We start from the raw sequence: 27,032 nt of genomic DNA, 5'->3' as shown, positions 1-27,032 counted from the left end.
AGCTCAAGATTCTCTTTTATGGTCACAAGGCTTCATTCCACTAGGACTCCAGGAACACTAGCTGGGTGATGCCGTAAAGAGGACTGAAGAAGCAAGAGCTGTAGGGAAGGATAAGTCTGACTAAGTGGCTATTGCTGAATGAATGTGATGCTCATGTTTGGTTCTTTTGTGGAGGTATCACCAGCTGCCACTCACCAGAAAGAGGGTCCAAAAAGAACATGCAATCCAGAGTAACCTGATCTATAGGAGGCTCATATTTACTCGTGCTAATGTGGAAGGGGTTGTGAAGATCATCAACATTTTTAAGTAACCTTATTGCTAATACTTTCACTACTGACAATTATATGTTTTAGAGCTTGCCTGTCTCATGAAAATTGTGCACTCTGCCCTTCCTAAATATGAACACCCTTGTTTTGTACTCCTGCTCCCATTATAGTATTTCTCATCCCCCATCTGAAGCCTTCCTCAAATTGTCTATGTTTCGCTGTGATTTTTTTGGCCTCCTAGTTACCTGGGTCATTTCAAGCTCTTACCTACGGAACCAGAGGGTTTGTGAATTTTTATAAAGTCCTAATTTTATGTATCTTATGTATGTTGTAACTATAGGTCGTGACACAGAGAAGTGTTGGAGTTCTAGTAGAGATTCTTTCCCTCACTCTCTTTCCTATGTTTCCATGAGCAGCTAGATGCTAGAGGACTAGATCATATCCTAGGTGTTCTGAGGGATTGGGGTGCCACCTGGATTCTTTGTAGGCCTATCTTTAAGCCTCTGTTATTGCTCGAACCTTAAAGCTTGTCCGCCAATTTAGCTTCCTGTTGTGGATCCTACAGCGGATCATATGTCCTGTCTCTCTCTCAAGACCTTGCCGACACCCAGAAAGACATGAAAATATCAGTGAAATAAAGACTCATCTACAAAGTCGACAGACTGTCCTATTGGAAAACCTCAGTGTTTTTGCTTTAGAGCAGCATGCCTCTGATCATGCCTTCTTGTCAAACGCTACTAATCAATGGTTTTTGTTGGTGCATTAAGCCAAGGAACCCTGCCTGATTTTATATAAAAGCTCTCAATTGACCCTAATCTGTTCTTAACATACTTAGTGCAGTGACAGTTATATTTCATATTTCCTGAAACATCCACATGAGCTCCCTAAACATATTCGAAAACTATTTTTGTTGTTGTCCATTAGCAACGATGCCTTCATTCTAAATCAGTCTGTCTCGGCCCAAGTATTAGACTTCTTTGCAACAATTTAATTGGTACTTCTTGCACATAGTAACCTGATGCAGCAGTGTTTAAAGTGGATTTACAGGAGGACAGTCAATTATTCTATTTCAATAGTAAACAGATCCAGTCCCTTGCCCCCCCCCCCTCGAGAGGCTGCTGTGCCCCATAAGGGAGTGTTTTCTTCCTGCTTATATGAAGCTCTTTGAAATTTTTTGCTGAGGGACTTAGCAAACTATCAAGGAGGGTACAACAAGCCCCAGAATACCCATTGCTACACCGCTTCAAGCTAGGGGTGGCCTGCTTCAATATAGAGAGTGCTACGCAAACAAATGATGACGGAATGCTGAATAAATCATACATTCGGACCCAGTCAGGCGATCTGGGTTAAATCCATAATTTGTGCTCTTTGCATTTGTCACCACGAGAGGGAAGGGTGCACCCAGATGTGGGTCCCATGCTCTCCATGCGACTGGAGTCAAGCTGCCCTAGCTGATGAGGGCTGAAAGCCCGAAACCGGTCCTAGGATGCTTGTTTCCAGTCCATGGAGGACCTGGCCTGGCAGTTCGGGCTGGACTGTTCCCATTGGGCGCAGGGTAAAGACTGATTTGCATATGGCTGGGTCCAATTTGGAATGGCATGGTGAGCAAAAAAACTGTGAATTTAGCCCCAGATCTCTGTACTGGGATAAATGTAGGACATTGTTCTGCATTCTGTCCATCAATTGTTGTTTTTGCAAACAGAATGATAGAGCATGGAAATCCACCACCAGATCATCCAATTAGGTCGCAATTGAAGCCATGAACACAACAACTTCCAAGCTGTCCTTCTCCATGCCACACATTCTGCCATCAACCAGGACCACAAATAGAAAGGATGGCCAATGTAAGTTGATACTGCTCTTGCTGCCACCTCTCGTCAGCACTGGCACAAGTTTATAAATTGCAAGCAATGGATAATGACTTAAGATGTTCCTGACATTAGGCGTTGTTGGATTAGATTTTTTTGTAATTGCCAATTCTCTTCAAGCCATGCTACAACGGAATGTACCCCACTAGTTGCCAGACTCATCTTATGAGAAGTCCATTCCTGCTCGTTCCCACCTTCCCTCTGGTAGCGCTGCCTCTCAGTTTTTGCAATCTCTCATTCTGTGTCTTCGGCCGAGTTTTGAGGCACTGCCCTCCTGCTTCAGCGTCCTCAATGCATTCACTAGTTTAAGTAATTTATAGTGTGATGCATTTACACATATATTTGCTATACCTTTTAATCGCAGTGTTCCACTGCTTTGTGGCTCTTCCTTCATTACATTTTTAAATTTGCTTTGCCAGGGCATTCTCACTTCTGTTGTGAGCCAGGATAGCTTGACTCCAGTGGCATGGAGAGCAAGGGACACAAGTCTGGGCATGCTTGCTTGCGGTCCAGGGAAAACATGGCTTGGCAATTCGGGCTGGACTGTTCCCATGAGGCACAGGGTGAAGACTGATTTGCATATAGCTGTGTCTGAACTGGGGGTGGTGAAGTGAGCTAAAGAACAATGATGGATTCAACCCAGATCTGTGACTGGGGCGGAGTGTCTGAAAAGTTTCTGCGCTCCGCCCATTATCTCCTTGTATTTGCTCTGCTTTCTATCATTATGTTTGCCATGCTTTACATAGGCAGTATTGCTCCACTGATTAACAGGATGGTACAGCTGAAAGGTAACTTAAGTCAAGCAAACTGGTCCATTAAATGGAAACTGCGCCTGTGTACTTAGTAATCGACACTTTTGGTAAGATAGCTAGTTTCCTCTTCATGTAGGGGAAATCTCATTCAAATTGTAGGGGTGCATCATAATCACGCATAGAACACATCCACATATTATCATGCAATTATTGTTAACATGGGGTGTTAAAATTGTGAGACGCATTAACACATTTATATGATGTGCTTTAGTTTATAGATAAAAGTCATGGAGAGTTAAAGTAGAAAATAAATGTAACAAGCAGAAAACATTAACATGAAGAATTCTGTGTGACTACACACCTTCCCATTTCACACAAGAGTAAATGCATTACTTGAAATTATAATAATGGTTGTGGAAATTGTAATGATGTGAAGAGATACGTCTTATGTTAGCCAAAGTCCTAGGCCTGAAATTCAAGTGCCTGGAAATTCTTGCTTCAAATAAATAATAGTTGAATTTCATGTGTATGGCAGAGTCTGTTTACTTACGTTTCCATTGAGGGTGGAGGATACATTCTTTAGGAAAAGTAATACCTTTGTTTTAGTAAGCTATGCAAGGAGAGGAGAAGTTACAATTGTGTGGCTTGGGTCGATAACGGAAGGCTGTTGAACTTCACACAGAAGAAGGCATGGGAACCAAGGACGAATTGTATCGTGAAAGGTACACCGCCAACATCATGAAAAATTTCTTTCAGGACTGTACCCAGGATGGATGGCGTGATCCAAACTGCACCATGGGAAAGTTAACCCTGAATAACTGGTTGTTGAAGTTGAGGATAGTGCACCACTGTATTCTTGGCTTCAGAGAGAGAACATCTTATAAAGTGCTCTGTCTTCTGTAGCTTCATGCTACTTAACCCATTGATCATGGAGAGACTTCTTAGGGAGATTCCATGCCCTAACACCTTTTACCCTATTTCATGAAAATGCTCACTTAGTGATGTCACTTTAGTGCTAGAGAAGAGATAGACCTATGCTTTCTATTCACCAACCCTCGATGCAGGAATGTTTTGACTCAAGCTTCCTGCTTTTCTGTATTCTAGTTCTTGAATTAATTGTGGTGTTCATGCTGCATTGTCTAAACTGGATGCACAGATTTGGCTTCATGCCGAATCCTATGTATTTCTATACTCTAGTGTTGAGGTGTTTTTATGTTCAGTTGTTCTAGGCTTTGTAATAAATGAACTAACCATAAGTAGTTGTCTGTGGGTTGTTATGTACCCATAGAAGTTATTGGCTAATTGATTGTTTCTTTAATGATTTTCCTCCCCTCTACACTTTCATGCTGCTAAAAAGAACCACCAGAGCGAGACTGTACAATGGCCAAGAACTTATGGGCACAGCTCTTTCACTCCTTTTCCCTATTTTACATACTGCGCTATGAGTTGGGGAGTGTCTGATCTCATCTTTATATTCAGAACTATCACAGTTTCTTGTGATACTGTTTCAGATAGATGCTGCTCTGGGCCATTTGTGTCACTTTGAAGCTTTGATAACACACCTCTGTTGGGGCTTTTGGATTGGTTTACCTTTACTGCAGGTTCCATCTCTCTTAGGTCCCTCTTATGCTTTCCAGTGAATTCTGTGTGACTACACACCTTCCTAGCACATTCAGGATAGGTTCTAGCAGAAAGCACACAATGGTTTTGTGATGGACGTATAGATATAGTTACTTCCTTATCGACTCTTATGCTGCTGCTAGCAATTCAACTCTCTGCATTTTCCTGTGAACGCTGCTTTGCCATGAAGGAGCTTATCTTATTTATGTGATTTTATATAGCGCGTAATTTACCCAGAGGTGTCAGAGTGATTTACAATGCACAAAGTACATTAATTAGATCAGACATTACAGGTAACTTAGTGGAGGTGACCAGACATATAACCACTAGAGTTAACCAGAGTGAAGGTTACATATTTACAAAATATAGATTTACTAAAAAAATACACATTGCAAACTAAAGTTGGAGCATTAAAGGTTCAAAAGTACATATTCCACCGTTGAAGCAGAAGGCCAAACTAGTTTTCCAGTGAGAACATGAAACAGTCAGAGAATTATTGGAAAAGAAGGGTTTTAAGGTTTAAGATAAGCGTTTTAAGGAATAAAGCAAGCCACATTGCTGTGATGAAGCTTCAATGTAATTTTAATTAGAATTCACGTGACACCGCTGCTCTCCCCAACTTCATCCATGGTAGGGCACTAGGAGGGTAATAGGGGGGGGGGGGTGTAATCAGAAAAAAAAGTATTTGTTGCTAGATTTGAACATCACAGTTGGGTAGGTCTGCTAATTTCTTTCTTTAAAAGTTCCCTTTCTTCTCCCAAGTTTTGCAATTCACTCTTTCATGTTGTCATGGTACTGCCATAATGTTGTTGGCAAGTTTCAATTCTTTGATTGATTTTGACTGCCTACAATACTTTTAAGTAGGATCAGGGACAATTACTTTGGCTTTATTCTTTACTTTACTACAACTGTTTCTTCTTTTTCTCCATAAACATGATACTGTTTCCTATTGTCCGGGCTCTCCAGTTTTTTTTCTTTTACTGTATTCTTTTTATCTTCATATTTATTTATTGTACCATCATCAATATTTGTTTGTTATTTTGGATTACAAAAATCCAGTATGGAGCTACAATAAAAATGAAATAAATTACTTGCAGAATGGTTCCAATAATGTGAAAACCAATTGATTGGATTACTACAAAATCCCACTATCTGCTGGGTCATGTTTAGATTGCCTGGATGAATGGTATGTTATTGTACACACTGACGTCATAGATGCTGTCCTTCTTTATAGTCTGTCACTGGAACCAGTGGTGGATAAAATAAGAGCTGACACTTTCATAGACGGGTGAACATATGGTGGATGTGTCTGATTATCTATACTCGTTGTGGCACTAAAATCACACTTTAAAACCCTAAAACTATGGAGGGTGGAACACAAAGATCTGCAGAACGCATCTTCAGTTAAGATATACTACATATACGATGAACTATGGTAGAATCTGATTTATCTTTCTTTTGGGATAGAAATGCATACAACAAGCCACTCACATATACATCGCCACTGTGTAGTTATAATTAGGTCAGAATGTTTCTAATAACTTTAGTGCCAATTGAGGAATCTGCAAAACCTTTAAAAAAAGTTCATCCACGTCAGTTCCTTCCCGGAAGGTTTCATGCTGATCCCTCAAGTGGGGCAAGAAAAAGTTGGGTTGTCCCAAATCATTGATTTCCCATGTTTTTTCCTATAGGAAACTTTGCTCTCTGATTCATGAAAAACTGCTAAATGAAATTACACCAATTTTGGGAAAAATCATAAAAAAAACACTGTCTGAGTTACTGGTACAGCTGTCGAGTGGTTGGCAGTTATATATATGCGATTAAAAAGACAAAATTCTGTCCAGTGCTTAATTTGCACCAGTGGTTCTCAGTGCTGGGCAACGGCATGTAAATGTGAACACCGGCACTTATGACAGTCTGACACATAGTGGCGCTGTTTGTCTGTTTTCAATATGATCACAACAATAGTTGTTTATTCATTCAATATACATTAAAAGTAACTAATACCTGCTGCCCAAGCCCTTCTTATAACTTTGAGGGGCCTGGAATAATCCGGACAGTTACACTTTAGGATTGTGATGGTCAGTAGTTGTGTTGTTACTGTCATTGACAGTGCTGGCAGGGGCAATTGGTGGTGCAAGCTGCAGTGGCCTCCTGATGAGTGCCCTGGCACTTATTTGTTTGCAAATTAAGCATTGCTCAGGCCCAGAGAACAACCCTCAGTAGTTGAGCAAAATACACAATACACATTACTAAGATGGACAGAATGGCATACAAGCTTAGAGCCGTGTTTAAAACAAAAGAGTGAGATAAATCGCCTCTAAGTGAGGCACCCCTACATTTAACATTATTCAACAACCTGCAATGCCTCAAAGTCTACAACAAAGTTCGGAAAGTAACCATCTACACCTTATAAATGCCCTTGCTATGTGGAATTTGTCTATACCACTGTATTACAACTATTTGTCCAGCTTTCTGTCCTTTTATGTACCCACGCGCACCCTTCGTTCTCAAGGCCAGGCTCTTGCTGTGGTCCCTAGATTAAGGCTCTGCCGTGCGGGAGGACGCTCTTTTAGCGTCAAAGCTGCAACCATTTGGAACTCTCTTCCGGTTGAAATCCGCCTGCTGGAGGACCTTACGCTTTTTCGGAAAGCTATTAAAACCTTCTTGTTTTAATCAGTCATCTTAAAGGCCTTCCGTTTTAGTTCCTGTTATGTTATGTCCTACCTTGTCACTGCGCCAGGACGCTCCTTATCTGGAGCAGCTGTGCGCATAACAAATATCGATAACATAACATAACATAACGTAACATTTAATATGGGCACATGCCAAGAGACTTGCTATTAGATCATCTGTTTTTACAAGAAACTTTGGTCTTTCTCGCACATGTTTTGAAGCAGGCTTTGGCGTTAAGCCTCAATCTACTTTCTAATAGGCCTGGACATAGTTATTCGGCTATGCGGAACTCCACAAATTAACCAAAAATCTCTGCCGCACTACATGGAGTGCATTACGTTGCCCTATACGCACTGATTTTTAGCACTAAGTGTTTGTCCCACGCTGTATAAAAATAGCACGAACAGTACCACGTGCAGCGCATGGGGTCGCTGCTCCTTTCTTCCACTCGAGTAGATGTTCTACTCAGAGCTGCAGCTTCCTCAATGCAAATGGAAGGTTTCTCAGTGCAAGTGGTAGTGACCAGCTGCGACCACCCACGTTGATAGATCTCACCAGTAGGTGGTCTGGAATAAGATTTTCCTCACTCATGCTTGCCAACTTCATGTTGGTGAGTGCGAGCAAGGAAAAACTCTGCTCCACTCAGTTTTTGTCGGTACTCCGTGCGGAGCGCAAAGTGGGAAAAACGGAATTCCACGCCCAGGCCTACTTTTAAACATACCTATGCAACCCAAATGAGGTGCACTCAGCTTTTCCTTGTTTAACCAGGAGTAATACTTACACCCAAAACTTTAGTGGTTTGAAAAGATGCGCTTCATAACGTTCAACATACACAATCACATGTTATCAGTGATGCCATTCCATATGTGATGAGTGATGTAATACCTGTAATCCCATAAGAGGAACTGGAGTTTTGAATTTGTAAATGTTTACGTTAAAACTAGAGCCAAGAAGCTCAAATTGCCTATAATAGTCAGTGGCTGGGGTAGAGCAGAATCTTGACGTAATCTGACTCTGACTGCAAAGGAACATAAGTCTGATGCACCAACCCAGTTTGTCCTGGTCAAAAACCTTTAATTATATTCTTTTAAGTCCTAATCCAGCACAGGAGTACACTTGTAAGGCCCCCCCACGACCTTTGGGGGAAGCTCTTAGACACACACTGGGTGGCAGGTAAAGGCCACTGCAGGGTCTAATCCTGATCAGCTGGGCAGCTGCAGTCAATGGCCTCTTGCAGCTTGTTATATCCATGTAGGTTTACCTGGTGGTCAGCCTTATGAACATCGGAGTTCACTTCTTTGTCTTGGTTACAAGTGGGAGAGTAGGCCCACCCTAAACCAGTTCTTGGCAGTTTTTCCCCTCCTTCTGAGTTTGGTGTCAGCCCATCTAAAGGTACAAAAAAGAGGCAGGTCTAAGTGTGAGCTCCATAGGCCAGTCACAAGGTAGACACCCTTTGACATCATAAAGGGGTAGAGTACAGCCCTAGGCTACCCTTTGAAGCTCAGACGGTGCTGGGTACAAGCCTGCAGGCCATTCTGCTCAAGAGAGGAACACCCCCCAAGGTCCTTGTCCCAGGTCTGGGAGCAATACACTATCACTCCAGGGGAGCAATTCACAGTCAGGTGACACTGGCAGAAAAGTTAATGCAGAGAAATAGCATCTTTCTTAATGTGCAATTTCTAAAATAGTAATATAAAATAGGACTTGCCCATTAAGTTAGATTTTAAATTTCAATTATAATGAGTCCTTGAAATATGGCTCTAACTCCTAAACTAAAGTTCTCCATTGTAAATTGTTAAAATCCAGGCCAGTGTTTTCATATGGGAGAACTAACTTTGCGACAGTGAAAAATGACTTTGGGGATTTCTCACTGCCGGGCATATAAAACAATAAATAAACAGCTGCTATTTTTTTAAATACCATGCACCCAGCCCTGTGGGCATTTAGGACTCACCTGTGGGTTGACTTACAAGCATTGCAAAAGAATGTTTAGGCCTGGCAAAATGATTATTTTGTCAGTGCAAAATGGCAGTTTAAAGCTGCGTACACAGGTTTCAAGAGGAGCAGGCATGAAGACATGTTTTATAGGCCTGATGTAATGCGGAGCACAATGAGTACTGCTGCTTCCTAGTAGCATTTAACCTACAATCCCCAGGTACATATAGTACCATATATTTGGGACTTAAGTGTGCCTATCATGCGTGTGCCGATTTTACCATATTTTACAATGTTTGGGGAGAAGAGCACAAGCACTTTACCAGGGGTAAAGAACACAGAGTCCTCTGGCGAACACAAAACGGGTTCTACAACAGAAGGCAGAAGCTGGAGAAAGGGAACATTTCCAACAATGACAAGGGCTGCACAATTGGACCATTGTATTGTATTGTGTAAGTGAGCACAACAACCACTGTCAGACTGAGTATGTCATGAATGGTTAAATATTTAATATTCAATATTTAGTTCAGACACTACAGTTACCAAAAGGTATAGAGTGCCTTCAGAGACTACAGAGCAAAACTGATGGCTTTATTTGGGGTTGAAGAAACCTGCAATATCCTTTCAGCAAATGTTATTTCTTATAAACAAGGAGCCTAGCAGTGCATGATTTAGTAACTTAATGCCAAACAACATACACATACAAAGCGCCAGAGTGGTCTAAATCTGACTGAATTCGAGCCAGAGCAGTGCTCTATTGATCACAAATGGGATAACAGGCTGGTACACTGTATGGGTACCATATCATGATTCCACATGTGTAAATTGCACCTTTCTAAGATATGTGCACCCTACCAATAACCATTCTTCTTGGCAGACCGAAATGCATACTTCATTTCAGGTTTGCAGGGCCATTGATTAGACAGTGCAGAGGTAAGTGGCATTTGAAAATTGCAGAAGGGCACACAAACAGAACTATGAATTTAATGACCCATTGATGAAGGAGTATGGCATGAATGAGGCTAAATGGTCCTAATAATACCACATGAGGGCCAAGGGCCATATTGACAAAGATTTAGCTGTGACTTACTCCAGTATTAATTTTGGCTTAATACCACATCATTGAGCACTAATGGCTTTGAACACTAATTAAGCTGTCATAAAATGACTTGCACTATTTGAAAGGATTTTGAAAAACATCACAAATTTAAAAAGTTGTTAAGATAGACTTATAGCCCGCCGTAGAGGGCTATACCGGCTATTAACCCCTTCGCTGCTGGCCCGTTTCCGCCGCTTTGCAGTAAACAAACGAACAGGGCGGGGCCGTGACGAACCCCAGCCGTCATCAGCACACGAGCACCGTGGAGCGTGACTGCTGGGGTTCGTCACCAGCATACAAGGGGTTAAAGGCCCTCTCCAGTGTTGTCTTTAACAAGGGGAGGGACTTTAATAGCCAGTATAGCCCTGCTACGAAGGGCTATAAGGCTATTAGAACATTCTGCCACTAGAGGGCAGAATGTTCTAACAAAAAAGAACAAAGCCTTATGGGAGCGTGAGGGGATTGCAATCCCCTCAGGCTCCCTGAAGCTTTGTTCAACGCCAGAGCTGTGAACAAAAAACATTGGAATGTTGGAGCTACAGGCTTATACCAGCCATTATAAGCCCGGAGCACTCCATTGTTTTCAATGGAGCTCCCAACATTCCAGTGTTCTAATATGGAGGATATGTAAATTATGTTAACAGTTCTTGTACAGCAATGTGGCTATTCTGGGAAAGGGACTCAAGATAGACCAAAACGATTGGGCTGACCTGTATACATGAGTACACATCTGAGTGGTAATTATCGATGGTAACAATTCGTTAGCAAACAACAGTGACATTGTGCTCGTCAGTTTCACAAATGGAAAATGGCAAAACTGGGAATGTTGAATAGAGAGGAGCTTTATTTTACGCATACTCTGGTTAAATATCTCCTTTTTCTGGTAACTCATGATTAAACACTATAGTTCTCCGTCGACACTCAAAAATCATATTGGATGAATCAACTAAAAGCTATTTATTCTCGTCACTCTAAATGGTGAAAGATACTCATCCCAACGTTTTTGTGGACTAGCAAACATTAGGCACGCCATTGGAAAAAGTCCGATCGCCCATTGTAAACCGTTTACATTCACCTTTTATTTTGAAACACAAACCGATCTTCAAAGAAAAGTGAATCTTCCCAAATATTTTACTGTGTCAAGGTGATAAAAATTTATTGCATCACTGAAAAATGTCAAATCTGGGAATGTGTGTTTTCAAAACATCCATGATTCTAATTTGAGATGTGCAGCAAGTAACATCAATTGCTGGTTGGTTGAGGATAATATGGGGGTGATTATGATGGCGGTTAAACCGCCACCAGCAGCTTGCCGGTGGTGGTTTCACCTCCATCTCAAAGCACTTCTCCGCCCACCATATTGCGATGGTGGACGGTGTGCTGGCGGACGCAAAGTCCATCAGCCACAGGTCCACCACAGGCAATCATTACGATGGCCTGGCGGACCCACCAAGCATCTCTTAAATGGTAGCGGTGTGTAGCAGGCACCGGCCACCAGATTAGGATGCTGCATCCTTATCAGCCTGTGTTTGGCGGTTCAACCGCCATTCACAGGCTGGCGGGGATGTACTTTGGGGGCCCATAATGTGTCCCCCTTCAGCAGGGGCACTCAAGTTTTGTACTTGGGGGGCACCCATGGTGCCCGCCAACATTTCCCTGCACCATGTGGCAGGCACTGTTTGGTGCCTACCATGTAGTTGAGGGAAATGCAAATCTTCCATTTTTACCATTGGGGCGGGTGCTGCAGCCAGCAGCACCCTCTGCAATGGTAAAGATGCACAATGCGACCGCCACAGTGGCGGTTGCATTGTAATTCCTTGTGTGAGACAGCCACCATATAGGTGGACGGTCCTAAGCCCCAGGACTATGGCAGACAGACTAAAGTCCCTCCGCCATCGTAATCAGCCCCCATGTTCGTAATGTTAAGGTTTTATTTTCTTTATACATGGATGGCTTACAATGACTTAATAGAGTAAATAGGTGTTTAAGATGAAATTTGAAAACGTGGCATGGCGCCATGCAAAGACATACAATTTTGTGATGTTTTCCTTTTGGGTGGTAGCTTTAGAAAAGTTTGATTGTTGCCACTATTATCTTTGTATACAATGGACACACACTAAGCATACATAGAAGGTTAAATTAAATTTTTTTTTATATCTTAGGTATGACAGACACAAGTTAACTTTGAAGGAAATTCATAAGTGTCAATATATTGCATGCATGAATCCAACCGCAGGCAGTTTCACTATCAACCCACGACTACAGGTAAAGTTTTAGGCTATGAATTTATTTCAATTGATTGCAATGGTAAAGATACATGACCAGGGATGTGTTAAATAAGCAGTATCCAACTGTATTGTCAGTCAACTTACGCACCATGATTAATATCGCATTGTCCTGGCCTTTGAAAAAGGTTATAAATAACGTTGGTAAAAAAATTAGCATTACCTTAAATCACAGGTATATCCTGGCACATGATGCTAAACTTAATGCACGAAAATTCATGATAATGGAATAACAAGAAAGAGCATAGCCACAAATTTATATTTTCACAGTATTGATGTTGAATGTATTGATTGTTACATAGGGGTAAAAACTATTGAACCATTATAAAAATGTGAGCTGTCAAATGCACTTTTTTTACATCAAATAAAACCGGATCTTCTTACAACTTAAATCATAAACCGTGAGATAAAAAAATAAGATTTTAATAGGTTTGTGGTGTAATATTATGCTATTGCCCTTCTTTTCTGAAAAATGAATGCTGCAAGTTAAGTTTATATTTTGGGGGATTAATAGGCTTAAACTAAGTATGAAAACACAACGTTTTATTTCTTTTTTTCTGTTCACCCTAGTATTCAACTTCTGTATAAAAGATGTTTATGCAAGTCTCCTGCTTCAGAAAAATGGGGTATTTGTCCAAATAGATTTTCATACAAGTGTTTTTAGGGCTTATCTTAGTGGAGTTATTTTTTAAATGAATTAAAGATAGTGAGGTTAATGCGCTGTTAAAATTCTCTTTCTAATGGCAAATTTAATGCTGTGAGACTAAACGATCACATTGAGTTTCATACATCTTTATTCGTCATAATAGCATATCAAAACTTCCATGTATAGTAATAAAGTGCTATCTGCTTACATAAAAAGAGCGACCAAGGCAGTAAAAATACATAAAAAAAGATGAAATAATATTCAGGCTTTGCATCGTATGTAAACAGTATCTACAATATCATTCTTAAATCTGTTCACAGACTTCTTTTTGAAAAAACATTTTTTTTGCAATAAATGCATACAATATATTTAATGCAGTCATTAGAAATGTAGTAATGCATATCGATTTCTTATTTGCAATGCATTCCCGATGAAATTTAAAACTGCATGGCATATATCTATTGAAGATAATTTTTGAAAGTACTCCATGCCAATCATGTATTGCCTAATCTCTGCCATGTGCAACACAGGAACTAAAAAGGTAGTTCTTGGGCCAGAGTATAGTGGGCAAAGTAACAGAAAGTGACACATGCTCTGACATTATTGTAATGGCAGAAGGGGAATTGGTCCTGCCAAGCGCATTGTATTGGGAACACAACTAGACAGAATTAGATTCAGTCTAAAAAACATGAGATTATAGCGATTACACTGGGTTCTCTATCTATAATAAATATTGTTCTGCATTTTTAGCAGTTGATATTTGCAAATAAGCCTGAACAGTCTTAATTTTCACTGCACTGTGTAGTCTCTCAACCAAACACTTTAGAATCTGCACCAATACTTTATGGGTCACAGTGTCATATAGCTAATTGTGGAAAAACCGTAGTTCCTACCTCGTCGGAATGGCGGTCTAGTCAGGGGTCCCTCACCCCCGCAACGGGACGAACAGCGTCCCTTGGTCATCGGACTTCCTCTATCTCTCTTCGCCCACAGGATCCGCCATCCAACGAAGACCCGGAAACTGACAAACAGGATACCGGAAGTGAAACCCCTGTCGGTGACCCGGAACCCGACCCATCCGGAACCGGAAGCACGTCCACTGCAGTCTGCCTGGAACATAGAAAAGCCGGGAGGACAGACGAAGCATCGTTCAGCCCAGCGGACTCGTGGCAGGAGACAGCGAACGGCGCGGAACCCCCGACGGAGAGCGGAAAGAAGGAGGAGATCGGAGAGGAGGCGGAAAGCGGAGAGGAGAACGAAGAAGAAGACCTGTGGTCGGAGGACTGGTGGCGACCTCCGGAGGTGGCTGGAGAGCGGCCGCAACTCGGATGAGAGTTGCGGCGGGGCACGTGAGTACCCTCTATCCTTTCTCCGTGTCCCTTAGTGTAAATAGTGTAAATACCTGTAAGACTTGTATATAGACCCTCACGAGCACCCCGCACTAGCCTTAGTAAATAAGTGTAGTATCACGGACACTGTTTATATTCCCCCGCACTTATCCCTGACACATTCAATCACTCTACCCCTCCCGTTTCTTATTGGTCTTATCCCCTCCTACCCTTCCAGCCTTCCCCACGTTCATTTTCTGGCCCATTCACTCCCCGGTGAAGGTGGAAGTACTCGGTAGTCCTTACTGGACTGGACTAACCCCTGTACTCTCTCTCCCTTACATATCTCCGAGGAGCCCCATCACCCGGCCGTACCCTGATGACAACAGCCCCGCAGAGGATTACAACCAAGGCATCTACCCTGCATCAGAACCCACCCGGCTCGGCGCTTCCCTCCGGAATTCTTTCCTGTACCTCTGTTGAACAAGACTTTGTGTGCATTACCAACGAATAAATCCTTAACCATAGCTCACTACATTCGGCCTCCCAGCCTGTTATTCCGGTCCGCCCAGCCCACAACTCCACAGGTGGTGTCAGAAGTGGGATCTGCCGGAAGCATGGAGGCCGCAGTCAAACTCCTCGCAGAGAGCCAGGAGCAGCTTGGCAAAATGATGGAACGCTTTCTTAAAACTGCGGAAGATGAGCGAGGACAACTCCATGATGTCCTAAAGGGACAGGGGACCGCTCAGGACCAAGCCCTTGAAAAACTGACCACAGTCATGGGACAACAAAGACCCATAACCTCCTTACCCTCAGTCGTCCTCCAAAAGTATGTGTCGGGTGAAGACCCCGACTATTTCTTCACTAATTTCGAGCGCCTGGCCCAGGCTGCGGCTTGGCCTGCCGATCGCTGGGGCCACTATCTGGGTCCTCTGTTGACTGGTGAATTACAGGCAGCATATCAGCAGGCCAATATCCAGGGCCTGACTCCCTACCAAGACATAAAAACCTGCATTCTGGAGAGGCTGGGGATTGACGACGAAACATACAGGGTTCGTCTGCGGCAGGCCAAAGAGGGTCCCCAAGAAACGCCACGGGCTCTCTCGTTCCGGATACAGGACTTGGCGAACAGATGGCTGAAACCGGCCACCGCCACTAAGGAGGAGATTCTATCAAAAATATACTTGGAGCAGTACCTGGCATCTCTACATCCGGCCACCCAAAAGTGGGTGAGACAACACGCCCGCCTGACTCTGGATAGTGCGGTGGAGATTGCCAGTGCCTACAGTAGAGCCCAAGAGGCACAACGGGTCAAAGAGGAACCGCATCCACGTATTCCACATGGCAGCCACTCACGTCCCCAAAGACCACCTCCCGCGGTCAGAAGACCGGATCCGGTTCCCCTGATGCCCTACCCAGTCATGCCTCGACCCAACCTGCCTGGTCCTCAGTGTTATCACTGCGGAGGGTACGGGCACATAGCTCGTGTGTGTCCTCAAAAGGAGGAGCCCATGGACATATGTATGTCTCACCAACTAAGTTACCCCTCCGCCTTTCCGCTGTCCAGTGAGAATCGATGGACACCGCATGATGGCTTTGGCGGACACGGGATGTAGACATAGCGTCCTACGACCCCAGGAACTACCCCATCCTGTCGGACCACTAACTGGAACGGTCGCTATCAAATGTGTCCACGGCGACACCAGGAGTTATCCGACGGCACGAGTGCGGGTACAACAACACTCAGATGAGGGAAGTATGTTAACTGTCGGTTTGGTTCCTAATCTCCCTGAACAAGCCATTTTAGGTAGCGATTATAGTGGTCTTCCCCACCTCCTGAAAGACACTACAGACTCCCTAAAGAAATGGTGGGCGGAGGCCCCGTTTCCCCATGGGTCTCCTTCAGCGGACTCTCCATCAAAACCCGGGAAGACCAAGAAGCAAAAGAAAAGAGAGAAAAGGATCTTTTCCGGTGCATACCCTGCTCAGATCGATGTTCACCCATGGGAAACAGACCGGGAATTCCGAGCCACCCAGCAAGAGGATCCCGTATTGCAGGAAGCCTGGAATTGTGCCCTGGACAATGAGGACCCACTGCAAGTAGGTCCTTACTTCTTTCGAAAGAATGGACTCCTCTATAGAAAAGGGGGGCCACAGCTCCCAACCCAGCTAGTCATCCCCGGATTGTTTCGGGACAAAGTCCTGTATCTGGCCCACAGTCACTTGCTGGGAGGGCATTTCAGTGATGAAAAAACGGGGCAAACAATCCTTGAAAAGTTCTACTGGCCGGGCGTACACGGTCAAATAAAACAATACTGCAGGGAGTGTCCGGTCTGCCAGAGAAACAGCCGGTATCGTCCCCCCCCGAGTTCCTCTCCAGCCCCTTCCTCTTATCGACGTGCCTTTCTCCCGAGTAGGTATGAACCTGATAGGACCTCTGCTACCCTCTAGGACGGGTTGTAGGTACGCTCTGGTGTTGGTGGATTATGCTACCCGGTTCCCGGAAGCCGTCCCTTTGAAACAACCCACTACCCAAAACATCGCCAAGGCCCTCATCTCCATCTTCAGTAGAGTAGGGTTCCCTCGGGAGATCTTAACAGATCAAGGTACGCCTTTTGTGTCCTCCCTCATGTGTCAAGTATGCGCCCATCTGGGTATTAAACAAATAAGAACTTCGGCGTACCACCCCCAGACAGACGGGCTGGTGGAACGTTATAACGCCACATTAGAGACCACCCTCAAGAAGCTCCTGGGCCTTGAGAGCAAAAGGTGGGAGGAGATGCTTCCCTTTGCCCTCTTCGCCATCCGTTGCAAAGTGCAAAGTAGCACTGGGTATTCCCCATATGAATTGTTATATGGACGAGCCCCTAGGACCCTGTTAGACATGGCTCGCGAGGCCTGGTAAGCTGAGCCAGATCGTACCCGTCCCCTCCCTGAGTATGTCGATAATCTCCGAACCCACTTAACACAAATCAGAGAAATAGTGAGACAGAACATGGTAGCCTCTCAGGTCACCCAGAAACAACAGTATAACAAAGGAACCAAGGCCCGTTCGTTTAAACCTGGAGACCTGGTATTATTACTTCTGCCCTCCTCCGACCATAAACTATTGGGGCAGTGGCAGGGCCCATTCCCTATCTTAAGACAGGTGACTCCCGTCACCTATGAACTCGATATGGATGCCACCCGAGGGGTCACCCAGATCTACCATGTTAATCTGTTAAAGAAATGGGAGGGGCCCCTCCCTGTCCTGACAAGCACTCCCTCCCTTCCCTTTGAGGGCTGTATGGATCCCGACCTCCCTGAAAGGAACAAACAGGACCTTAGACGGGTCTTATCCTCTGTTCAATCAGTGTTTTCTTCCCTACCCGGACCCTCCACCATCGTGGAGCACGCAATCCACACAGAATTAGGGAAAACAGTGCGACAAAGACCCTACCGGATCCCTGAAGCACGAAGAGCAGTCATAAAAGAAGAGACGACCCAGATGTTGAAGATGGGTATAATCGAACCGTCCAACAGCAGTTGGAATTCCCCAATCGTTCTAGTACCCAAACCCGATGGCTCTACTCGTTTCTGCATCGATTTCAGGGAGGTGAACAAAATCTCTGCCTTTGATTCCTATCCCCTACCTCGAGTAGACGAGATGGTGGAGCGTATAGGCAAAGCCAAATATATCAGTACCCTTGACTTGTGCAAGGGGTACTGGCAGATCCCTTTAAAACCCGAAGACAAGCCGAAAACGGCGTTTTCAACCCCTGAGGGTTTGTTCCAGTTCAGAGTGATGCCCTTCGGGCTTCATGGAGCCCCGGCAACTTTCGAAAGGGCTATGAACCTGGTCTTACGACCCCATGCCAGCTATGCCGGGGCGTACCTAGACGACATAGTCATTTATAGCGACAGCTGGGAACAACACCTACACCATTTGCAGACAGTAGTACACTCCCTTGGTAAACACGGCTTTACCATCAACCCCACCAAGACCACCTTGGCGGCCCAAAGCGTGAAATATCTGGGTTATCTGTTGGGGGAAGGGGTCATTCGTCCCCAAAACAATAAGATCCAGGCCATTCACTCCATACCCTTCTCTCACCCAGAGAGAACTTCGTGCCTTTCTCGGGTTGCTGGGGTATTACAGGAGATTTATACCCAACTTTTCCCAGATAGCCGCTCCCTTGACAGACCTGTTGAAAAAAACCTCCAGAACCGAAGAGAAGTTACAGCAACCCACTCCCCAGCTGCTGCAAGCCTTCGACCTACTCAAGCAGTCCCTGTTGTCAGAACCCGTGTTAATCAGTCCTGACTATTCACAACCATTCATCCTGCAGACAGACGCCTCCGATCAGGGTTTGGGGGCAGTCCTGTCACAGAAAGATGCCAGAGGGGTCGAAAAACCGATTCTGTATCTCAGCCGGAAGCTCTTCCCACGTGAGCAGAACTATGCGGTTGTAGAGAAAGAGGCTCTAGCGATTAAATGGGCTCTGGACAGTCTCCGGTATTATTTAGAGGGCCGTGAGTTCCTCTTGTATACGGACCACACCCCGCTTGAGTGGATGGCCCGCAACCGGGGCCACAACGACCGGGTTCTTTGGTGGTTTCTTTCTCTACAGCCTTTCCGTTTCCGAACACTACACCGAAAGGGACTAGACCAGGGCAATGCTGATTACCTCTCACGTTATCCATCTCCTTCCAACCCTACTAGTAAGACAGCTAGAGAAAGGGGATGTGGAAAAACCGTAGTTCCTACCTCGTCGGAATGGCGGTCTAGTCAGGGGTCCCTCACCCCCGCAACGGGACGAACAGCGTCCCTTGGTAATCGGACTTCCTCTATCTCTCTTCGCCCACAGGATCCGCCATCCAACGAAGACCCGGAAACTGACAAACAGGATACCGAAAGTGAAACCCCTGTCGGTGACCCGGAACCCGACCCATCCGGAACCGGAAGCACGTCCACTGCAGTCCGCCTGGAACATAGAAAAGCCGGGAGGACAGATGAAGCATCGTTCAGCCCAGCGGACTCGTGGCAGGAGACAGCGAACGGCGCGGAACCCCCGACGGAGAGCGGAAAGAAGGAGGAGATCGGAGAGAAGGCGGAAAGCGGAGAGGAGAACGAGGAAGAGGACCTGTGGTCGGAGGACTGGTGGTGACCTCCGGAGGTGGCTGGAGAGCGGCAGCAACTCGGATGAGAGTCGCGGCGGGGCACGTGAGTACCCTCTATCCTTTCTCCGTGTCCCTTAGTGTAAATAGTGTAAATAGTGTAAATACCTGTAAGACTTGTACAGGGCAAAGTTCCATGCAACCTGAAAAAAGCTCTTCTCGTTCCCCTCATAAAAAAGGCAGGAGCTAACCCGCTAGATCCCATCAACTATAGACCCATATCGTTGTTGCCATACTGTGCCAAACTGCTGGAGTCACATGTTTGTGAATTTATCTCCAGCTTCTTGGAAAAATCGGAGTATTTGGCACCGAATCAAGCAGGGTTCCGTCCTTGCCACTCCACCGAGGCGGTCATCCTCTCGGTGTTAAATACTTTGAGGCGGAATGCAGATGCAGGAATCCATCAGGCGCTTGTGCTACTGGACCTCTCTGCTGCGTTCGACACGGTCGACCACACCATCTTGGTCGACCGTGTCGAGCAGGCAGGTCTCAGGGGCCCCGCATTGAGCTGGATCCGCTCTTTCATCTCGGGCCGTACACAATCGGTCAGACTGGGCTCCTTCTCTGCTCCCACTATACCTACCACCTGCGGGGTACCACAAGGTTCCTCGTTATCTCCCCTTCTTTTTAATGTCTACCTACGCCCTCTCTTGCACTCCCTGCGGAATGCTAATGTAACCATCTTTAACTATGCGGATGATTTGCAGCTCATCTTCCCTCTTAACACCATGGACTCAGTGGGCGAATTCCAAAGAACTATGTCCCACATATTGAGCTGGATGAGCTGCAATCATCTGAAGCTCAACCCGGGCAAGACCGAGCTGGTCCTGCCCGGACAGAGCCCACTTAGTTGGAATTCCAACTTCTGGCCCACTAACATGGGAGCGCCTCCTACTAAGTCTTCCGTGGTTAAAAGCCTAGGTATCTTCATCAGCGAGGATCTCTCGCTAAAAAGACAGGTTGGAGCGGTGGTATCTTCCAGCATCTTTCAATTGAAGAAAATAAAAAAAATTGCTCGTTTCCTTTCTTCAGCAGCCCTCACACAGATCGTCCTCTCCTTGGTTCTGTCCAGGCTGGACTTCTCTAACAGCCTTTACCTCGGCCTCCAAATTGGTGAGCTTAAACGTCTCCAGCTTGTTCAGAACCAAGCCGCCAGGCTCCTCCTGAATATATCCAGGAGGCAATCCATCAGACCTGGCCTCAAGCAGCTACATTGGTTGCCAGTTGAGCAACGTGTGGCCTTCAAGGCTGGGTGTATTCTGTTCAGGTCCCTGAATGACTCCGGCCCTTCATTTATCAGTGATCTATTAAAAAAATACTACCCCTCCCGTCACCTTCGATCCACCTAAAAATCACTTCTGATTGTACCTCCATTCAAAAGGAAGCGCCTCGGAGGTAGCTGTTTCGACTACCAAGCTGCTGTTCTTTGGAATTCTCTTCCTCTCCATATAAAGCAGAATGATAACATCCTCAGCTTTAGACAATCCCTGAAAACCTGGCTGTTTTCTCAAGCTTACTACTGATAGCACTGCTTTATTTTTTGACTGCCTTGCCTGGTTCCTCCTGCAGCGCCATGAAGCCTCCGGGCGTACGAGTGCTTAACAAATCCCAACTAACATTAACATTAACATTAACTTGTATATAGACCCTCACGAGCACCCCGCACTACCCTTAGTAAATAAGTGTAGTATCACGGACACTGTTTATATTCCCCCGCACTTATCCCTGACACATTCAATCACTCTACCCCTCCCGTTTCTTATTGGTCTTATCCCCTCCTACCCTTCCAGCATTCCCCACGTTCATTTTCTGGCCCATTCACTCCCCGGTGAAGGTGGAAGTACTCGGTAGTCCTTACTGGACTGGACTAACCCCTGTACTCTCTCTCCCTTACATATCTCGGAGGAGCCCCATCACCCGGCCGTACCCTGATGACAACAGCCCTGCAGAGGATTACAACTAAGGCATCTACCCTGCATCAGAACCCACCCGGCTCGGCGCTTCCCTCCGGAATTCTTTCCTGTACCTCTGTTGAACAAGACTTTGTGTGCATTACCAACAAATAAATCCTTAACCATAGCTCACTACATTCGGCCTCCCAGCCTGTTATTCCGGTCCGCCCAGCCCACAACTCCACACTAATTCTTTTCTATATACTGTGTTAAGTTAGCATGAGCTTATTAAATGTTTAAACGCCATTTTTCCTTTTCTGCTTCATTTTGCACACGACACATAATTGTTGTTTTAGCTTTCAACCCAGAAGAGCTTCGTGATTTACTTGAGAAATAATATGTTATTGCTCTGATATCAGTTTTGCTCGGTACACTGTCTGCACAGTGATTGCTGAAGGCTCCAAGGATAACTGACACAGTGTTGTTGTGAGGTCTGATCTTCGCACCTCCATAGACATAACACACATGCTGCTGCCAAAATCTGGCTCTAGGCGGGTTTTATATTGTTGTGCTGAACACAGACGTAACTCACTTGATGGTGCTTCGCATGCAGAGAGCTGGTGGAAGATGATGTGATCCTGTGCCACTGAGATTTTGAGGTGTGGGCCCGCCCTTCTAAAACCCAAATGAGACCTTCATAGATATAAAATACTATGCTAAATAGGGAGGGTGAGAATTAGGTGTTGTCGATTCCTATTCATTACAGCATTTTAGTATGCTGTCACCATTCGCCTTTTATGGGCTGATAACTATGTTGATAACTTTGTTGCTTATAATATGTTTGCTAATATTATATAAGATACTGTGTTTGAGAACCCTGCATTAGTAAATAAATATTTCAAATATGCACGTGTCCTCATTTACTCCACGTTCTGGTTTGAAATGATTATATAACGAAAGAGTGTTCATGTGTTCCACCATACCTGAGGTAATCTAAGTTCATGTTCTGGTTTGTCTATTGTCTAAACATTGGGAGTTTGTTATAACCAATGAGACACTGTAGCTAGCTCGTCAAGGGGATTTTGGGTACTGAGGTGATTTTTTGGCCATCCTAATTCACAGAGGTTCCAGGTCTCTATGCACAGTTCTGTAGGAGAACGGAATTCCCGTTACAACAGAACATATCAGTTAAACCCAATTTGTGGAAGGATGATTTTAAGTATGCAAGCCACAGTATTTTGTTTGCATTATCTAGGGATTAATCATCAGACATGCACACTGTTACTAAACCAGCCTGTGGACTTTGCCTGCATTTGATCCGTAAGGGGAGTGGGGCTACTCCTAACTGATCCCCTATAAATGATAAACTCAAATCCTCATGGCATACAAAATTGGCTGAGGTTTTTTCGAAGACCGGGAGTAACCTACGTGAGAAGCCATTTTCCATATGTTGGAGTGGGTCTGCATTTTGATACCCCCACACCCCTGCCCTATTTAGGGAAGCTGAGGTGCATTTTGTTTTAATCTCAGCGAATAGTTGGCGTTTTAGTTTCCCAGCAAAACAAAAAAATTCCTCCAATATTGTTGAGTTTTCATTTGGAGATGTGATTTCCATATTAGGGAGGAACTAAAAATTATACCTAGATAGCTAAAATTATTTATCTTTTTAAGAGATGTTCCCCGCATTCTAAAGTGCTTAGTTTTAGTGCTCAGCGGCCCACAGGTCATTATGTAGGTCTTTGAATAATTCACTTTTAAATTCAGGACCTCCATAAAATCCACAAAAGCCCCTGAAGACCATTTGCTGTATGAGCGATCAATACCGCATCATCTGCGTGTAAAAGTATTTGACACTCTCCCATCCTTGGCAAGTCTTTATCGAGCCTTATTAGATGTTCTGTTATTCCATTTATGTAGATCAGGAAACGGAACGGTGGCTAATACGCATCTGTCTTACTCCTCTATTTTTGATTTTCTTTTCCCCTGAGAGACATACCGAACTGTAACTTTCAAATCAAAATACAAAGGTTTTATTAAGATAAGGAGTTCTGTCTCATCCCCAGGCTCTGCATTATTTCCCATAACTTTTCACGATTGACTACATCAAAGGCATTCGATAAGTCAATGAATGTCATATGAACAGCCCCCTATTTTTTACTTCCACATATTTACTTCCAAACTGGGCTGGAGTCAAGTTCTTTTCTCTTCAGCCCAGACCTCTAAATAGAACAAGATTACACACCCCAGTATTTTTGCAGTGGAATCAATAAGCGCGATTGGCTGATAACAGGCTGGTATTAATTTATCTCCCTTTTTAAAGATGGGAACTAAAATGTCTGGAGTAGTACCCTCAACCGTACTCCGTAACACATTTGTTAATCCCGGCCCACAGAGATGCACGTTGGATTTCAAAAGATCAACTGGTACCCCCATCAGGACCTGAGGCTTTCCTTGAGGCAAACTGGTTGATAGGTCAACTATTTTGTTTAATTCTATGGGGATATGAAGGAGTGCTGGAGCTAGATCTAAGCTGGAGGTCCTAGTCGGAGCCTCACCAGGCTGTAGGTTTCTATCGCTAGGCTGAAGAACTCCGGTATCAAAGCTGCATTTTCGGCATATCATGGTCAGGTAAAAACTAGTGTTTAATTACCTCGCAAAACTTAGTGCTATCCCTCAATAGAGCAGAAGCTGATAAGTCCTTCCAAGCTTTGTTTCATATTTCCCTTTTCCTTTCTTCCAATGCAGCCTTGTATCCATGCCTAGCTTTTTAGATGTATGCTGGGCAGTGAGAGGTTGTTTTGAATGTGGTCTTTAAGAATTTGTGGGCAGCAGTGCAGATGGCACTGAACTATCAATATAAAGGTGCCTCACCATTTGGCCCATTAAAAGTTAAACTTTCTGCGCTAAAACTCCATTAATACTGATTTGTGGGTTTGATTTTCTGTCAGACAAACCATGATAGACTCTATATTATCTTCAATTATATTTTGGTTAAATTTTGATCCACTTGACTCTCATTCCTTTATTCTTTGAGAAAAACAGTTTACCGCCTTTATCTTCAGAAGTCTTTTTTTTACATTACATTTTAAAAATAATGCTCACTGGATTATGATCATTAAAACAGTTTGGAATGATTTTAAAACCGATGGTTTGACAATATTTTGAAGAACCCTTACTTGTAATTATTAGATCACACTATGAGGGTGTTCAGAGCAACCCCTAGAGATGTGTGTTTGTGGGATACCCTATTGACTCCATTTTTTATGGGATGATCACACAAATGACTATATCCCAGGGGGCTTAATTTATATTATTATTATCAGTATTTGTTAGGCGCAAAATGAATCATCCCCACAGGGATCGCTCTGCGCCACAATAACAGAAGAGTGAAGAAAAGGCAGCTGAATAATGGTTACACATCCAGGTTTTAAGGTGCTACTTGAACAGCCCTGAATTGGGACTATCACAGATGTCGTCGGGGAGCTTATTCCAGTGGAGTGGCACAAGATAAGAAAAAAGCGACCTCCTATTCCGATCTTGTTAATCCTCATTGGGCGCAACAGCTGCCGATTACTCAACCTCAATTGCCTACCTTTTTCCTAAGGTAGATCGGGCCATGCCCCTGTAGAGTCTTAAATGCAAGACATAAAGGTTGGAACACTGCTTGCTTCCTAATCGGCAGCCAGTGGAGTTGGCGCAAAAGAGGTTCTGAGGGTGAGCGGGATGGACCATTGAGGGCAAGCCATGCAGCCATATTCTGTTGGACCTGAAGTCTAGAAAGTAGATATTCCTTAATCCCTACCAGTAGGGAGTTGCCATAGTCCAACCTGCTAACTAGTGCCTGAGTTAGTGATTTTCTTGCAGAGAAGGGCAACCAGGGAAAGACATTTCTGAGCAAACGCATCAGGCTGAAGCAAGTGCCAGAGATGTTCTTCCTGTGTCAAACCCACAAGATATAATAATGGGAGCCAGAGAAGATACATAAATGATACATAAATGTTAAATAATGTGGGGCTTAAAATGGAGACCTGTGGTCCCCTTTGTCCACAGCCACAGTCTGAGAAGTGAACGACTCAAGTTGGACTTGTCGGCAAGGAAGCTTTCAAACCATCTGAGTGCTATTCCTCTGACACCAATCTCTTGTAATCTTACCACAAGAATTCAATGAGAGATGGTGTTGAAAGTGGTCTACAGATCCAAAAGGATCAGCATGGTCGAAGTACCCTTATCCAAGGCCAGCTTGATCGTGTCAGTGACTTCTGTTAGTGCAGACTCCGTACTGTGCGAAACCAGGCAGCCTGACTGAGAAAAGTCAAGCATAATATTCACTTCTAAGTACTGGGTAAGCTGCTTATTGACTGGGACTTCCATAACTTTGGAAAACAGAGGTAGAAGGGAGATCGGCCTGTAATTTTGTAGGTCCAATGGATCTGCCATGGCTTTTTTCAATATAGGTCTGATTTGCGCCTTCTTCCATTTCTGAGGGAAGGTGGCTGTGATTAAAGAATGATTACATAATTCAGCAATGGGGTCCGCGGCCACAGTTGTGATAATAAAAGGGTGAGCCACGTCTAAAAAGGAACCATATTTTTGATGAGCCAGTAATGTGTGGACATTGTCCACGGTAATGGCCTCAAATGTTTCCAAGACACAAGACGTGGAATCATTATACTTCTATGAATCCCCACTAGGTTGCATTTGTAGGTTAAAGGAGCTATTGATGTTATCAATATTTATCTTGAAGTGATTGGCCAGATCATCACAAAGTTGTTGCATCTGAGGGATGGACAAGTTGTTCACTCTAGAATTGGTGATGTCTTTCAGGATTTAAAATAATTATTTGGAAGAATTCCTGGCTTCATTAATTCTGGACCCTAGATGCAATCTTCTGGCGCTGTTAGATTTCCTTAGATATTGTCTAAGAGCCGTTCTTTATGCTAGTTTGTCTGCCTTTTGTTTAGATTTCCTCCATTTCCTTTCCCGCTTCCTGCAACCTCCTTTTCTGTCTTCAGACTATTGTTGTACCAGGGCGCTGGAGCTGATTTTACGCGAATCTTACAAATGTTACTAGGGGCGATCGTATCCAGAGCTTTTATCAGGGCACCCTCTAGTAATTCCAGTGCCACATCGCTGTCCACACAATTCTGGAAAACCAGGGCTTTAAATGCCAGGATAAAAGAGGATAGGGTCACATTCCTCCACGGTCTCTGCCGACCTAGGGCAGCTTGGGGCTTGGGTAATCAATTTGATACATTTAGCGCAAATTTTAGCACTGAGTGGTCTGTCCAAGTCAGGACTAATGGAAGGTCAACTACTACATCCTGAGTGTTAGCAAAGATATTATTCAATGTGTGTCCCATTATGTGAGTGGAACTAAATACTTTAGGTAAAAGGCCCAGAAATTCTAGAGCTTCTTTAAGCCCAATGGAGTCTGGATCAGAGGTATCAAAGTGATGGATAAAATCTCCTTTTAACGAAAAGTAATGCGATTGCAAAGAGAGAGGTGCC

At 44.3% G+C, this 27,032-nt stretch overlaps 1 protein-coding gene across 1 annotated transcript in view; it reads left to right on the top strand.

Moving 5' to 3' along the window:
• The window catches only part of DNAH11 (dynein axonemal heavy chain 11), a 3,435,931-nt gene that overhangs the window by 1,747,465 nt on the left and 1,661,434 nt on the right, over window positions 1-27,032 (top strand). The window contains exon 49 of the mRNA XM_086939827.1: window positions 12,379-12,481. Within this exon, the coding sequence (XP_086795953.1) occupies window positions 12,379-12,481 (103 nt within the window). The remainder of the gene's footprint in view (window positions 1-12,378; window positions 12,482-27,032) is intronic.

Source organism: Lissotriton vulgaris, chromosome 10, assembly GCF_964263255.1.
Source record: "Lissotriton vulgaris chromosome 10, aLisVul1.2, whole genome shotgun sequence".
NCBI classification, from domain to species: domain Eukaryota; kingdom Metazoa; phylum Chordata; class Amphibia; order Caudata; family Salamandridae; genus Lissotriton; species Lissotriton vulgaris.
Note: the sequence above shows the minus strand (reverse complement) of the source record. Positions and strands in the feature narration are given on the sequence as shown.